Here is a 17,126-nt window from a genome sequence, read left to right on the forward strand (position 1 = left end):
ACAGTGGCACCATATAGCATTTGTCCCTTTGTGACTGAGATACAGCATAATGTCCTCCAGGGTCACCCATTTTGAATAATATTGCATGATTTCCTTGTTTTTCAATGCAGCATAGTATTCCATTGTGCGAATATACCACAGCTTCTCTACCCATTCGTTTGTTGATGGGCATTTAGGTTGTTTGCAACTCCTTGCTATTGTAAACAAAGCCGCGATAAACATGGGTATACATATATCTACTTGGATGTCATTTATGGTCTCTGGGTATATTCCCAGTAGTGGAATTGCTGGGTCAAATGATATTTCTATTTCCAACTTTTTGAGAAAGTGCCATATTACCTTCCATATTGGTTGCATTCTCACTAACAGTGGGTAAGGGTCCCAATATCTCCACAACTTCAACATTTGTTGCTGGCTGCTCTATTGAACTTTGCTATTGTTACTGGGATGAGATAATATCTCATAGCTGTTTAATTTGCATCTCGATTAGAGCTAGGGATTTTGAACATTTCTTGATGTCTTTGTTCACCATCTTAATATCTTCTTTGGTGAAGTGTCCATATCCTGTGCCCATTTTGCGATTGGGTTGTTTATATTATTGCTGTGCTGGAGTATTCTATAAGTTTTAGGTACAATTGCCGTTCACACATCTTATTACCAAATATTTTTCCCAGTCTGTGGCTTTCTTTTTACCCTTTTGGAAGAGAGGGGGTGTTTATGTGCGTAGGGTTTTGATTCTTAGAAGGTCCCATTCATCTATTTTATTCTTTCCTGGTTGTATATATTTCAAGATACTTGGAAGACTGTTCATGTTGTGGATTAGAGCTTCTAGAGTTCTTCTAAGCTTTTCTATAATGAAGTTTATAACACTTGGCTTTAATCCTAGGTCCTTGAACCACTTTGAGTTGGTTTTAGTGTGTAGTCTGAAGTGTGGGTCTTGCTTGAGTTGTCTACAGATAGTTTTCCAATTTTGCCAACACCATTTGTTTCTCTTTTTCAGAAGTTTTTCTTATTTGGGATCTCTTTCCATTCTAAATGAAATTGGAAATTCCCTTTTCTATCTCTTTGGATAATGGAATTGGTATTTGTGTTTGGATTGTATTGAACTTGTAGATTACCTTTATTACAATTGTCATTTTCACATTATTGAGTCTTTCTATCCATGAGCATGATATATTCTTCCATTTCTCCAGGTCTCTTTGTTTCTTATAGTAATGTTTGTTAATTTTCTTTGATAGGTCTTTTGTGTTTCTAGGTAGATTTACTCATAAGTATTTATTCTCTGGTTAGCTATTATGATGGATATTGTTTTTCTTAGCTCCATTTTTGTATTCTCTTTGGCACTCTAGAGAAATCCAATTGATTTTTGTATGTTGATCTAGTAGTATCTTGTATCTTGGCTGAATTGATCAACTATGTCCAGGAGTTTTCTTTATGAATCTTTATGTTTTTCTAAGTATGTTGTCATATTATCTACATATATTGTTGTTGTTAAGTGCCATCGAATCGTAGGTGACTCATAGCCACACTATGAATGAAAGACCTGGACACTTGTATAACTTTTGCCCTTTCTCCAGGTTCACAGGGTTTCTGGAGGCAAGCTATTTTGGAAGTGGATGCCACTCCTGCTTCTAAGATTGTTTTAATCCGGGAGCTCCATCAAACACTGTCCACCTTGGGTAATCATTCTCATATTTGACACATGAGTGTCATAGTACTCAGTTTCACAGCAAGCAGATATATGACCTAGAAGAATGTTTCACCGAAAACAATTAAAAACAGGCCCGAGGGCCAAGGATTAGAGTCACTCACCTTTGGCTCAGTAGCATCACTTTTTGTCCACTACTAGGTCAATCAATCTCTCTCTATGCTGTTGTTGTTGTTAAGCGCTGTCAAGTCAAAGGTGACTCATAGTGACCCTATGAATGAAAGACTTGGACACTTGTAAAACTTTCGTCCTTTCTCCAGGTTCAAAGGGTTTCCAGAGGCAGGCTATTTCAGAAGTGGATGCCACTCCTGCTTCCAAGCTTGTTTTAATCAGGGAACTCCACCAAATACTATCCAGCATGGGTAATCATTCTCCAGTTTGACACATATAGTAGAGGTAATTTTACCTCCTCTTTGCCAATTTGGATGCCTCTTCTTTCCTTCTCTTGTCCTATTGCTATCCTTGCCTAGTTCGTGCTCTCAAAGGGAATACATTTAATCTCTCTCCATTGAGAATAATATTCATTGAGAAAACAGCTATTTGGTTTGTGTACATAGTTTTTACTATGTTGAGGAAATTCTCCTCTATTTCTATTTTGTTTTTAATCAGAAAAGGGTGTTGGAATTTTGTCAAAGGCCTTTTCTTCATCAATTGGTAGGATCATGTGGTTCTTGTTCTCTGTTTTTTTAATGTGATGAATTACACTGATGGTATTTCTTATGTTGAACCATTCTTGCATACCTGTTATGAATCACACTTTTCATAGTGAATTATTACTATTAGTTATTTATTTACTGTTGGATTCTATCAGCCAGGATTTTATTAGGATTTTTTTCATCTATGTTCATGAGAGATATTGGCCTATTGTTTTCTATTTGGTGGTACCTTTGCCTGACTTTGGTATCAAGGATATGTTTACTTCAAAGAATGAGTCTAGGAGAATTCCATTTTTTCTATTTTTTGAGGTACTTCATGTAGAATTGGTGATAGTTCTTCTCTGAATGTTTGATAAAATTAACTTGTAAGAACGTCTTGGCTTTGGCTTTTTATTACTTGTCCAAGTCCTTATTTTGTAATTGATCTGTTCAGGTGTTTGATTTCTATCTGTGTCAGTTTAAGCAGGTTGTGAGTTACTAAGTATTTGCCCATTTCCTCTGTTGTTGTTATATGCCATCAAGTCACTTGTGAATCATAGCGACCCTCTGTACAATAGTCCTGAAACCTACTCTATCCTGTTCCAACTTGACTGTCTCTGACACACCTACCTCATTATCCCAGTCACTGAAACAATCCATGTAATCGATGGCCTTCCCCTCTTTCTCTGTCCCTCCACCCTTCCAAGCATGATGTCCCTCCCCAAGGACTGGTCCCTTCCTTGCAACATGCCCAAAGTATGTCAGAAAAAGCCTCAGAATCCTTGCCTCCAAGGAGCAGCCTGATTTCACCCTCATTAGCATGAATCTGTTTGTTCCTTTAGCAGTCCATGGTATATTGAGTACTCTTGTCCAGTACCACAGCTAAAAGGCATCAATGCTCTTTCTGTCACCCCTACTCATTTTCCAGCTCTCTGATGCATAGCAAGTGATTGCAAAGACTATGCCCTCATGTTAGTCTCTAGACTGATGTTATTGACCTTTAGTACTTTAGAGAGATCCCCAACAGCCGACTTTCCCAATGCAATTAATCTTATCATTTTCAGACTGCTGGTGGCAAGAGGGTTGATCATGGAGCCAACCAAACTGAAACTGTTAACAATCTGAATCTCTTCACCATCTGTCATAATAATGCCAGTCGGCTCAGTGCTGAGAATCTTTGTTTTCTTGATGTTGAGCTTCTATCCATAGAGAAGGCAGCAGAGTCCTTGACCTTTGCAGCAAAGTGCTTCAGGGTCTCCTCAGTTACAGAAAGCAGAATTGTATCATATGCTTAACAGATTTTGATGAGTCTTCCTCCAATCCTGTTGCCACATTTCTCCTTAAAGAGCAGAACCTCCCAGATGATCTGTTCTGCATATAGATTGAAAATATATGGAGATAGAATGCATCCCTGTCGTATGCCATTGCCAGTTTTGAACTATGCAATGTCTCCCTGTTCTGTTCTGACCACTGCTTCCAGGTCCAAATATAAGTTATGCATAAGTACAATCAAATGTTCTGGGATTCCCATTTTTCCCAGAGTCAGCCACAGTTTGTTATGATCCTCACTGTCAAACACCTTTGCATACTCTATGAAACACAAAAGACATTCTTCTGGTATACTTTGCTTTCAGCCAAGATCTGTCTAACATTAGCTATAATATCCCTTGTACGATGACCTCTACCAAACCCAACTTGCACATATGGCAGTTCTCTGTTGATATACTTCTCCAGTTGTTTTTGATTAATTTTCAGCAGAATCTTGCTTGCATGTGATATTAATGATAATTCCTCTAGGTTCTCATACTTTTAGTATAGTTTTTCTATGATACTTCATTGTGAACTTTTTATTTTAGTGTGTTCTGTTATGACATTGCCCTTTTCATCTCTTATTCTGATTATTTGTGTCTTTTCTTTCTTTTCCTTTGTTAGTGTTGCTAGTGTTTTGTCAATTTTATTGACAGTTTTTAAGAACCAATTCCTGGTTTTGTTGATGGTTTCAATTGTTTTTCTGTTTTCTCTTTCATTTGTTTATGCCCTAATTTTTATGATTTCTGCTTTTTTTGAGGGTGTTTAGTTTTCTTGCTGTTGTTCCTCCATTTGTTGTAGATGTTGGGTTAAAGTATCAATTACCATTTTTCTTGCCTTTTGATGTGTTTGTTTATTGCTATAAATTATCTTTAATTACTGCTATGGCTGTTTTCCAAAGGTTTTGTTAAGTTGTGTTTTCATTGTCATTTGTTTAAAAAAACTGCTACATTTCATTTATTATTTCTTCTAGTACCCACTCATGTTCAAGCAAGGTGTTGTTCAGCTTCCAATTATATGGGTTATTTTATTTCTCCTTTATCCTTTTGTTATTAATTTATAATTTTGTAACTTTGTGATCTGAAAAGATGCTTTGTATTATTTCTATGTTTTTAAATTTATTGATGACTTAAAATGTGATCTATTCTACATTGGAGAAGAAGATATATTGTACTTTTGGGGGTTACATTAGCCTGTATATATCTATGATATCTACTTGGTTTATAGTGTGGTTTAATTCTCCAGCATCTTTGTTTAATTTTTTTTCTGGTAGTTATATATTTCTTGAAATTGGTGTATTGAAGTCTACTACTACTATAATAGTGTTTTCTATTTCTTTTTTCAATTCTGTTAGTATTTGCTTTGTATATTTTATAGTTCTCTCAATTGCTGCATAGATATTTATCATGGTTATGTCCTCTTGTTCTATTGACCCTCTAAACACTTTATAATGTATTTCCTTGGTTTTGTGATGATTTTGCATTGAAATCTATTTTATCAGAGATTAGTATAACTACTCCTGCTTTTTTTCTGATTGAATTTTCCTTGGTATATTTTTCCCCCCACCCTTTTATTTTTAGTCTATCTTCACTTTTCAGGTATGTCTTTTGTAGACACCATATTAATGGGTTTGATTTTGGTGATCTGTTTGTTTGTTTGTTTGCTTTTTAAACCTCCCTTCTATCTTTTTCTCTTCAATGGTGCATTTAAATCATTCACATTCAAAACAATTTTTGAGAGGCAAGGGTTTATTGCTATCATTGTGCTGAGTTCTTTTTGCTGGTGACTTTGGTCCATCCTTCTTTCTGTGGCATCTTTGTAAGAAGGGCTTCTCTCAGTATTCCCTGCAGTGCTGGTCTAGTTTTTATAAACACCTTTAGTTTCTGCTTTTCTGAGAATATCTTGATCTCTCCTTTATAATTGATGTACAGTTTTACTGGGTACAGTATTCTTGGTTGACACTTACATTATTTGATTGTTCTATATATATCATTCCAAGGTCTCTTTTTTACTCACATTGTTTCTGCTAACAAAAAACACTGAATCTTACTTGCTCTTCCTTATAGATTACTCTTTGTTTCTCTCTAGCTGCTTTTAGAGTCCTCTCCTTACCTTTGGTTCTGGCAAATTTGACTATGATATGCCTTGGTGTTTTTCTTTTTTGATCTATTCTAACGATGTTCACTCATCTTCTTGAATATATATTCTTTCATTCTTTATTAAGCCTGGAAAATTTTCTTCTAGTAATTCTTCCACACTTTACTTGCTTCTTCCTGTTCTGGTATTCTGATTATATGTATGTTTTTCCTTTTGATGGTGTCCTACATTATTATTCTTAGGCTTTCTTCTTTATTGTTCCTGTTTGATTCTGCCTTTTGTTCCAGCAGATCAGTGTTTCACTGGTTCTTTGATCCAACTCTTCAACTCTGTTCATATGTCCCTCTTCCACATTGGCAGCATCTGAAATATTGGTCCTCATATTCTGAATTGTGGTTTCTTGTTTTTCCAGAACCTCTAATATACCATTTGGTTTATCTGCATTGTCTTGGATTTTTGGGGGGTTTTGGTTTGTTTAGTGGTTTTGTGTTTTTTTTGTTGTTTTTGTTTTGTTTTGTTTTGTTTTGTGTGTGTGTGTGTGTGTGTGTGTGTGTGTGTGTGTGTGTGTGTTTTGTTTTTTTGGTTTTGGTTGGTTTTTTTTTATTTTCTATTTGGTTTTTGTGTAGGGTGTGAGGTAATCTGCTTCTTTCATGTCATTGTTTTAGTACCTGTTTTTGCCTCTTTGTTTAGTTGGTTGGTTCTCGGTTTTTTTGCTCCTGAGGCTTTAAGCAGTCTCTTGGTTTCATAACCTTGCCTTGGGAACTCACTGTGCCAGAGGAGAATGGAACAGCTAGTCTGCCTCAGTTTCTCTCTGATCTTTTGACTCAAGGCGTGCTTCAGTTGGAAAGAGATATGTCCTGTGAATTAGCAGCCTTCTCTCTTAGACAACTGCTGCTGCTAGGTTGGTCCAAAGGATCCACAGCTCAAGGGAGCTCATGTTCTGGCAGGGGGAGGAAATGCCTTCATCTGTGATAACGGTACTGCTGGCACAGTTCAAAGGGATGACAGCAGGCTGTCCTCCATGTGGTAGGGCCAGGGCTTCCAGGTGGTGGGGCCGCAGTCTACTGTTCTGGGCAGGACAAGAGTCTAGACCATGCTGCAAAATATTTAAGGCAAGCTACCTTGCAGTTCATCCTACAAGTGTTCAGGTCTTTCATTCATAGGGGGTAGCTATAAATCATCTATGACTGAATGACACCTAACAACAATAACATAGAGATAGCTCTGTTGGCCTAGCGAATAAAAAGTTATGCTACCAAGCCAAATGTGGGTGATTTTAACTGTGGCCCGCAAGCCTGATTTTATTTGGTTTTGGTCAAGCATTCTTCTAAGTAGTATAGCACTGGGCTGTCCATTTGTTTCCCAGAGGTAACTCATGGTTGCTGTGACGCTAAACACTGTGACACTGATGTGTCAAATGTGATAATGGTTACCCATAGTGGTTAGTGTTTGGTGGAGCTTCCCTATTAAAACAGGATTGGAAGAAGGAGTGGCATCCACTTCCAAAATAGCTTGCCTCCAGAAACTCTATGAACTTAGAGAAATGATGAAAGTTATAAACGTGCTTAGGTCTTTCTTTCATAGGGTCTTTATGAGTCATCTACAACTTGTCAGCACTTAACACCACCAATAACAACATAGAGCTCTGTTGTCCTACTGGATAAAAAGTTATGCTACCAAGCCATATGTTGGTGATTTTAATCTGTGGCCCTCAGGTCTGATTTTAATTGCTTGTCTCTGGAAACTCTATAAACTTGGAGAAACAATGAAAGTTAACACAAGTGTTCAGGTCTTTCATTCATAGGGTTGCTATGAGTCGCCTATACGACTCTATGGCACTTAACTACAAGGACAACAACAACAGTAGCAGTGCCTTACTTTTAATTCTCTGTAGCATAAATAAGATTGACTTTAGAATATTTGTTTTCCTCAATAAGATAAATTGACACAGTGACTGAGGCAATGGACTTAAGTGTTTCAGAGAATATGTGGATGGCACAAGATAGGACAGTGTTCAGATATGATGTTCACTTTCAACTTGATGTCACCTAACAACAACAACAAATTCTTCCACTCTTGATATACTACAGAATCAAATCTACAAAACAAATTAGGTTTGATCTGATAATTTTGTAGTGTGTCAACATATTCTATAATTGTGTTCTAGACATTCCTTTTCAGTGCTCTAATTTCCTTACCTCATTATACTTGCATTTTTGCTTTAGAGTAATTGTTGACCTTTCTGTCTCATACTGGTGTTTTGTTTTTGTTTATTCATATCATTTGAGTGTCATATTCATGGACGTCTGTTATTTTGTTAAAAGGTAATATCTGTTACTCGGAAACTAGGTTCAGTTCAAGGTTTAAAGAGCATATTTTGATGATATTCTTTCCTTTTTGCTTTGAGGAGGAGTAACATTGTTGTACACACAATATACCTATTGTTGATGTCAGCTGTATGTTAGGTGAAAGCAGAGACAACCAGAAAGATATCTGTTGTTGTTGTATATATTCACACTAGAACCAACCCATAGCTGATCCTCAGTGGGTTTTTACTAAGTTGCACTAAATTTCACAGGAAAAGATTTTCCATATTTCCACTACAGAACAGGTAATAGGTTCCAATTGCAAGCCTTTGGGTTGAAAGTTCAACTTCTTGCTACTAAACCACCAAGCTCCCTAGAAAGATGTTTACTAATGTTTTATAGATTATTCAAAGGCATTTGACAATATGGATCATAACAAATTATGGCTAACATTAAGAAGAATGGGAATTACATAACACTTAATTGTGTTCATGTGAAACTTCAATATAGATTAAGAGTTGTCTGAAAAGAACAAGGGAACACCTCATGATTCAAAATCAGGAAAGGTGTGTGTCAGGATTGTCATTTCCCCATGCCTATTAAATCTGTATTCTGAGCAAATAATTTGAGAAACTTGACTATATGAAGAAGAATGTGACCTCAGTATTGGAGGAAGACTCATCGACAATTTGCAATATGCAGATGATGCAATCTTGCTTACAAGACGTGAACAAGATTTGAAGCACTAATTGCAAAATGCCAAAGACTATAGCTTTTAGTACGGGTCACATCTCAATATCAAGAAAACAAAAAGACTTAGTTATGAGCCAATAGGGATCATTAAGATAGTGGGAGAAAAGATTAAAGATATCCAGGATTTCATTTTTCTTGGGTCCATAAATAACACCAGTGGTTATGGTTGCTGTTGTTATATACCATTGAGTTGCCTGCCACCCTGTGGACAGCATCTCTGAACCCTGCCCTATCTTCAGCCAGTCTCACTAATTCCAATATACCAAACCCCATTGCCCCAATTACTGTATCAGTCCATCTCATCTGAGGTCTTCCTCTCCTGCACCTCCCCTCTATCATTCGGAGCATAATGTCCTTCTCCAATGGTAGTATCAGTTAAAAAAAAGTAATAAGATGACAGATTGCAATGGAAAAATATGCTGTCACAGACCTCTTAAAAGCTCTAAAGAGCAAGGTTGTCAATTTAAAAACTGATGTACACTGTATCCAAGCTTTGGTAGTTTCAGTTGTGTTTATACTTTCGCAAGTTGGACAGTGGATTGTGAAGACTGCCTTTGAATTGTGATATTGACACAAAGTACTGAAGATACCTTTTACTGCTAAGTAGAACAAATAAATCTGTCCTGAAGGTGTCATTAGAGTGTTCCTTGTAGGCAAAGATGGTAAAACTTTTTCTCACTTTCTTTAGTAATATTTTCAGGGGAAATTAGTTAGTTCTTGGACAGGAGCATCATACTGGGAAACGCGAAGCGTCAACCAAAGAGAGGAAACCATTTGAGGTAGATTGACACAGTGACTGCCACAATGGGCTTGACTATTTAAGATAGTGAAGTTTAGGGTAAGTTCCAGATCTGTCATAGGATCATTCTGAGTTGTAGTTGTATAGAGAGCACCTAACACCACCAAAAATGATGATTGCCTAGGAGTTTCTCTAGTCTTAATTGATCTGGTAACCATGAACTTTTAAAGAATTTGAGATCTTTTCCATGTTTTCTTGCTATTCTTGTTTGTGTTTATTGTCGCAATCAAAATAGTATATAGTGGCATCTAGGTAATATCTATTTCTGATCTTTAGGCAGATAAAGTCATGGCTGCTGCAGGCTTTTAGCCCTGTAGACTAGTTTGTTTTCAGAGACTTTTTTTTTTCTATCATGATGATTAGAGACCACTAGTTCATCTTTTATGTAACTCTGATGATGTAGTAGTAAGGATTTGCACTGCCAATCCAAAGGTATATGGTTTTAATCTACCAGCTGCTTCACAGGAGAATGATGGACCATCTTCTGTCATGGGAATTACTGCCTCTGAAAACCTTCTGCAGGGGTCAGCTCTTGGTTAGGTCCTATTATGTTGATACAGAACAATAACAACAGCAACAACAGTTGCATCTTAGAGTGCTGCATGAAGGCTGTTAAGACCCCAGAAACTACTCAATTCACCAGAATGCACGACGTAAACTTTATGAAATCTATTATGCCAATTCACTGAGTTTTCACATGAGACTAAGGCTCTTAATCTTCAAACTCAGGAAACCAATTTTATGAGGTGCCTGGTTATGTTTCATCAGTATTTATCATGTCATTTATAAGTATATGTGCATACGTACACATCTGTACTACTTATTTGTATATACTCTTGTACAAATAAATGTACATTCCTGTATCCCATCATGCATATGTGCACCTATACATATATATGACTGTATATTTAGTTTTGGTTATTGTTAGTGTGGACCACATTGCAATTATATTTTCCAATTACTAAAATAGATGCCTTAATATTTGTATTAATTGTTAGCTATCTAGTAACAATTATGTTGTTTCACTATCTAAGGAGTATGTGTCTCATCAAAATAGGCCTGTTTTCTTAAGACCCCTAGATGGTAACTGGGCCTGTAATGGAGAAAATACCTGTAGCTCAGTTGTTAACTTCAGCTGATATATTTGTTATGAATGATTTGACCTGAAAACTATCAGTTACCCTTCTTGTAATTGTAACCGGGTATTCCACATATGTTCCCACAAGGAAAAATACCTAACAAAGGTCAACATTTGATAGGTAGGCATGAAATATGCAAATGCCTTACCTTAATGGTGTAGTATTTATCGATGGATATCAATTTTCACAACCTTTCAGAATTGATACCTTGAAAATGCCTGCTGGAATGTTACTGTTAGCAGTTTTTGTGTTTTTATTAAACTTACCAACTTGTGCAGTTCCTAAGGGATTTTATTTTCTAAAAGAAATATTTAATATATGTTGCATTCTTCAGGTTTAAAGAATTATGAAGAGAGATATTAAAATTCTGAAGAGGAAATACTAATGCTAAAGAAACATATTTATGCATACGTTTTTGGTTTTCTTTTTTCAAATAGATCATATTTTACAATACATCCATATTTTATAAAAATTAAAAATTATATTATAAAGTGGCATAATCTGTAGAGCTGTGCTGCTAACCTAAAGGTAGCTAGTTCAAAGCCACCAGTGGCTTCAGGGGGGGAAAAAGGGCAGTCTTCAACTGTGCAACTTACAGCTTCTGAAATCTTGCTCAGAGATGATCTGTGTATTGGTATGATTTAAGGCAATGAGTTGAGGTGCTTTTTTTTAAATTTTAGAAGATTGGGAATTCAACGACATTGTTATTGCATTTATTAAATGTATGACATTTTTATAGAAAAGAAAGTTTAGAAGTTATAATGTCTAAGTTCTTTTCCATCTAGCTTCTATAGTCACTTAATGTTTAATTATGTGTCTTATATAGACTAATCTTACCAAATCTTAGTATAAACATAGTGTAGTAGCAGAATAAAATTCAAATTGATGTCAGATCCAAAGACAAAATCTAGCACATGTGAAAAATTTTAACCCTCAAGAAACATGGCAGTGAAGGCGTGTGGTTGAAATCAACCAGATGCTCTGCTAGAGAAGGAGTGGCAATCTCCTCCTGTACCAACTGGATCTGATTCAATGGCACACAACAAGTTAAAAAAAAAAGAAAGAAAAAGGAAAAGAAACATGGCAGGTGCATTCAGTTCAAAGAATTATCCAGAGAGTGAGGAGGCAATATCTGAAATCACGGTGTTCCTTAACTACTTTTAGTCTATATAATAGTTGTACCTGAAATTATGGTTTTGGCCAATTTGTCACAGTATTTAGAAAATGAAACACTTTTACATCTATATTTAAAAATTACCTAATCCAGGTTTTTAAATTGTGACAGAAACATATTAGTCACTCCAAGATTTATAGCTAATTAGTTTGTCTGAAAGCCATCTAGCTTCCAGACATAAATAATATGTACATTTGTGAAGTTCTCTTTACGTAATTATGTCATTTCGTGTTCCATTATTATTTATCATTTTTATTGAATATACATATGATACACATAAAAGAATGATTTGCTTGGTAGTCAAGAAAACTACTTGGCTAACTAATTCTGAGATAATGAGTTATTCGATATCTCTGCGTACACTGACTAAATCTCTTTTCTTTTTTATTTTTTAATGAAACATAGAGGACTTGGATTTCCATTCATTTGTTATTGTTGCACATTTTCCTCCCTGCTCATCCCTACCCCAGTTCACTTTTCTCTTTGGAGAAAAGAAAAAAAAATCTTTCATTGTTATACAATCTCTCCCACCCTCACCTGTCCACCTTACTATGCAGTTCTTCTTCTGGACTCTTGTCATGCAAATAATACCTAATCATATATCCCTTTTAAACGGTTCTCCCCCTCATTTGTTTCAATACAGTGTACATTATTTATCCTCTCTTTTCTTAGTTTTCTCCCAAACCCACTATCAGTCCTGTTATGAACAATAATAGTATACTTACCACATAATAAAATAAAAATCATGTTAACACCCAAATGTAAGCTGATTGACTGTTTCTGATTTCATTAACAATCATTTGTGGTCCGGAAGGCTCTTGTTTAAGCAATCAGGACCTGGTGGGTCGCTTTTGTATCTAAAAGTCAGTTGTCCTGAGGGTCAGTATCCAGCTTGGAGCAGTTGGATTCTGGATGGTAAATGTTTAACAATGCATGGTTTAAAATTGAGAAGTTTGAGTGTCAGGGTTGTATTCTTTCTCCATACCTGTTCAATCTCTATGCTGAAAAAATTATCCAAGAAGCTGGACTTGATGAAGAGGAATGTAACATCATGATTGGAGGGAGACTCATCAATAACCTGCATTACGCAGATAACACAGCCTTGCTTGCTGAAAGCAAGGAGGACTTGAAGCACTTTTTGCAGAGGATCATGACTTCTCAGTATCAAGAAAACAAAGATTCTTACCACTCAACCTAAAGGCAATGTCATGATGAATGGAGAGGAGATTGAAATTGTTAACAGCTTCATCTTGCGTGAATCCACAATTAAAAATCAGGAAATAAGGAGACACATTGCACTGGAAAAATCTGCAGTTAGGGACCTCGCCAAATTATTGAGGCTTAATTATGTCAATTTTAGGACCAAGGTGCATCTGATTCGGGCCATGTTCTTTCCAATTACTTGCTATGCATCTAAGAGCTGAACAATTAATGATAGAAAAAGAATTGACACCTTTAAGCTATGGTGTTGGAGAAGAGCACTAAACATCCCATGGATGGCCAAGAGAGCAAACAGATATGTCTCAGAGAAGATGTAGCTGGTGTGCTCTTTGGAGGCAAGAATGATGAGACTTTGCTGCAATGGGCTCGTGTGTTAGGAAGTATGAGAATGCTGCAGGATATACCAGGGTTCAGATCTTTTGTTCATAGGGCCACTGCAAGTCATTCTAGACTTGATGGCACCTAACAATAACCTCATAATATGAAAATAACCTCTCCTTCCCTCCCCATCTCTGATGACCATACAGGAATGGTTCTGTGGGTAAACCTTTTCCTAACTTAAAAATAAGGTCTCTGGGAGGGAGAAACAGTCAAGTGTTTGTATACTAAATGAACAATTAAAATTCACCCACATTTATGTCACAAGAAAAGCATGATTATTTCTGAAAGATCAGCACCATGGAAAACTTGATGTGCAATTCTACTCTAAGTAGATGAGATCGCCATGAACCAGAAGTGACTGATGGGAATGGAATATATATTACAAACAACCAAACCAAAACAGTTGTTTTCAGTTTTGTTCCAAAGCTCTTCCTGAAAGGTCAATATGTATCATAGATAAACAGATTCTCATATATTGATTTCTCTTTCCACAGGCTATTTCTTGCTATTAACAACTCCTAGATACAGTGTGACAGTTTGGAAACTAAAATATCTACATCCCCCACCCCTTTCTGTGCTAGAAATTGTGCTAATAAGTTTAACCTGTATCATCAAAGTCTACTTTTTACAAAATATGGGATTTGACTCTTTCATTCCTATTGAATTGGAACAGATTCAGAGCTGACTCTCCAGTAGGTTTTCAGTGGCTCCAGAAACTTGCTGGAGGATCAGTTATGAGTCAGTTCCAATTAAACAGTACACAACGACAGATCACAAGGTACAAGATTGCCCATCTTTCTGTAGCAAAGTCACTGGTGCATTTGAACCTCTACAGAATCACCGTTAAGTTAGCAGTCAACTCAAACTAGGCCGTCAGAAACACCTGAAAGCACATAGTACTGTATTGATTCTAAGATGAGTTTGAAACTAAGACAAATTAAATGTCCATGATGACCCATCTAATAAGTGGCAGAACAAAATTTAAATTCCAGGTTTCCTAATTCTAAAACTCATGATCTTTGCAATACTAGTGAAATCAAATATGTTTCTTATAGACTGCAGTTGTGGCTGTTTTGAATGTTTTCTTTAAGGAAGTGATGTAGAGAATGTTGCTAACCAAAACCAGAGGTGGCAGAATTCTAACTGCAGAGACTTTGTGTCTTAAACCATTCTTTAGACTAATTTGATCCATGTGCTTAGTTCAAAATTCTCTTTATACTAGAAGGTGAAACTAGAGGTATTCAATTATTTCACAACTTAAACACTAATTTCTAGAATTTTTTTAAAAATAAACTTCTCTTCTATTGTGTATCTTTTCTATATTTTGTGCTCAATCCTTGTCATATAATAGTTACAATATTATCTCATTGAATGCTCCCATCTAAGCCCCCCAGTGAAAGAGAAAACAGAATTGTTTTCCTCCCCTCTGTCTTCTCATACTCATGTTTTACCATTTAATCTTACAGGGATTTTACAGCATCTATATAAAAGATAAAATTTCATCCTATGAACCCAATTAAATATACAGATGGGATTTTTTCCTCCATGACTTAATTTGTGACCCATTTGTGGAAGCTTTCATTTTATTAGCGAATGTCTTCCCTTTACTTATTAGAGTTTCAGCTTTTAGCACCTGGCACTAAAAAAGAAAACACATGGTTGCAGTTATTATTTAAACTTCACAAATCTTTCTTGCTAAACAAATTTTCTTAGATAGGGAAACAAACAAATAGCTCTGGCTAGGATATTTCAAACAAAGCTGTTAATATTTGCTGCTTACCTAAACATTACATCTGAACGGATTGATTACTTTAGATACAAATAAAAATAATTGCTGATTATAGTAGGCATATGTAGCAAAGATTATGTGTGTATTACCCAACACTCAGTCTTTAAAGGGGAAAAATATTTTGTTTCTTAAGACAAAATGTGAACTTGTTTGTCCTCCCAGACATTGGCAACAATTATGTAAACATTTCAGGAAGTATTTTATGCCACCTCCTCCTTTGTGTTGAACTAATATTTAATTGTTGAATTATGGATGTTCCTAAGGCTTGGCAGTTATTCACTAGTACATAAATCTGGGAATTAAAATAATGGATAACCAGTGGATACTTTCTAGTGTAAAGTCCCTGATAACCATTTTAATCAGTGACAACCAACAAATCAATGGTCTCTACTTAGATTTTGTACTGTCCTTAAATATTTTACAACTATTTGTGTTGTTTGAATGTTATATGCGAAGACTCATTTATTTTCATAGATATAGTTGTGTTGACTCTTAGAATTCCATTTCATTGGCATCATATAGGATCCTTGTTAATTCATGCCTGTTTCTTTATCTAATTTTAGGTGGAAATAACACTTCAAGATATCAATGACAATCCACCTGTATTTCCAACAGACATACTCGATCTCACAGTAGAGGAGAACATTGGTGATGGCTCCAAGATTATGCAACTGACGGCCCTGGATGCTGATGAGGTAGCTAACTAGCTGTCTCTAAATTTTGGAACTTTTATGTTGCAGTGATTTATAAGATGCTCATTATATTATGACATATTACTTAACATAAAGTTAATGCTTTGTGCACTTTTCTGAAGAACATTAATTCTTGAAATGTGATATTGTGTGTTATAATGTGGCCTATTCAAGGGATGATCTTGCTTTAAAAGTATAATTTACAACTCGATTCATTGCTGTATGGACTTCAGCTCTCTTGGCCAAACTATTTTGTTTTCTCAAATAATATAACTATCTGTAGGTACACCCCTGTTTTTCATGCTTTCAGTGATCCAGTTTGCTATTTTTATAGCACCTAAGGATTGCTTTTTATTTCATTTGTAATTGGAGGAAAAAAGCAAACTATTTTGCACTCTAACATCTTAAGTAATGCTGGAACATTGTGTTTCTTTTTTTAGTGTGTTTGTACATGTTTCTGTAAAATAATTTACACAAAATGTTTAGAAAATTACCCCATGGGGAAGGAGAAGGATAAGATTGGTTAAAAAAACCTAAAACAGAACAAAACCAAAAAGTCCAAACAACCAAACACATTGAAGGCAAATGTTATTTGTGTAAATACATTCATACACATGTATTACATATAGGTATTTATGCAACAAAACAAAAAATTCTATTATAATCTTGAAGATTCTAAGAATATTACCTAGACAAGATAATAATATTCAGTTGATTCCTTTTGTGGTCAGAATTATATCTTTATTAGTTAATATAAAATTTGGGCGGCAAAATTGTATTATTATGTTTCATACTTAAAGTTTAATATTAACTGTTTAGTCATGCTGGATTAATAGACATAGAAATTTAGGTAATTTGTAGTTAACATGAAAAAATTTGTAGTTTATTTTCATTTTCTTGCTGTTGTTGTTAAGTGCCATCGAGTTGTAGATGACTCATAGTGACCCTATGAACAAAAGACCTGAACACTTGTGTAACTTTGGTCGTTTCTCCATGTTCATAGAGTTTCCGGAGGCAAACCATTTCAGAAGTGGATGCCACTCCTGCTTCCAAGCTTGTTTTAATCAGGAAGCTCCACCAAACACTGTCCACCATGGGTAAACATTATCGCATTTAGCACATCA

General features: G+C 35.7%; 1 protein-coding gene across 1 annotated transcript in view; it reads left to right on the forward strand.

Annotated features, from left to right (window-relative positions):
• Positions 1-17,126, forward strand: part of FAT4 (FAT atypical cadherin 4) — a 251,864-nt gene that overhangs the window by 109,458 nt on the left and 125,280 nt on the right. Inside the window, exon 2 of the mRNA XM_006887552.1 lies at positions 15,874-16,005. Coding sequence (XP_006887614.1) covers positions 15,874-16,005 — 132 coding nt within the window. The remainder of the gene's footprint in view (positions 1-15,873; positions 16,006-17,126) is intronic.

Source organism: Elephantulus edwardii, unplaced genomic scaffold (genome assembly GCF_000299155.1).
Source record: "Elephantulus edwardii isolate Elephantulus edwardi_28Jun2011 unplaced genomic scaffold, EleEdw1.0 scaffold00058, whole genome shotgun sequence".
NCBI classification, from domain to species: Eukaryota; Metazoa; Chordata; class Mammalia; order Macroscelidea; family Macroscelididae; genus Elephantulus; species Elephantulus edwardii.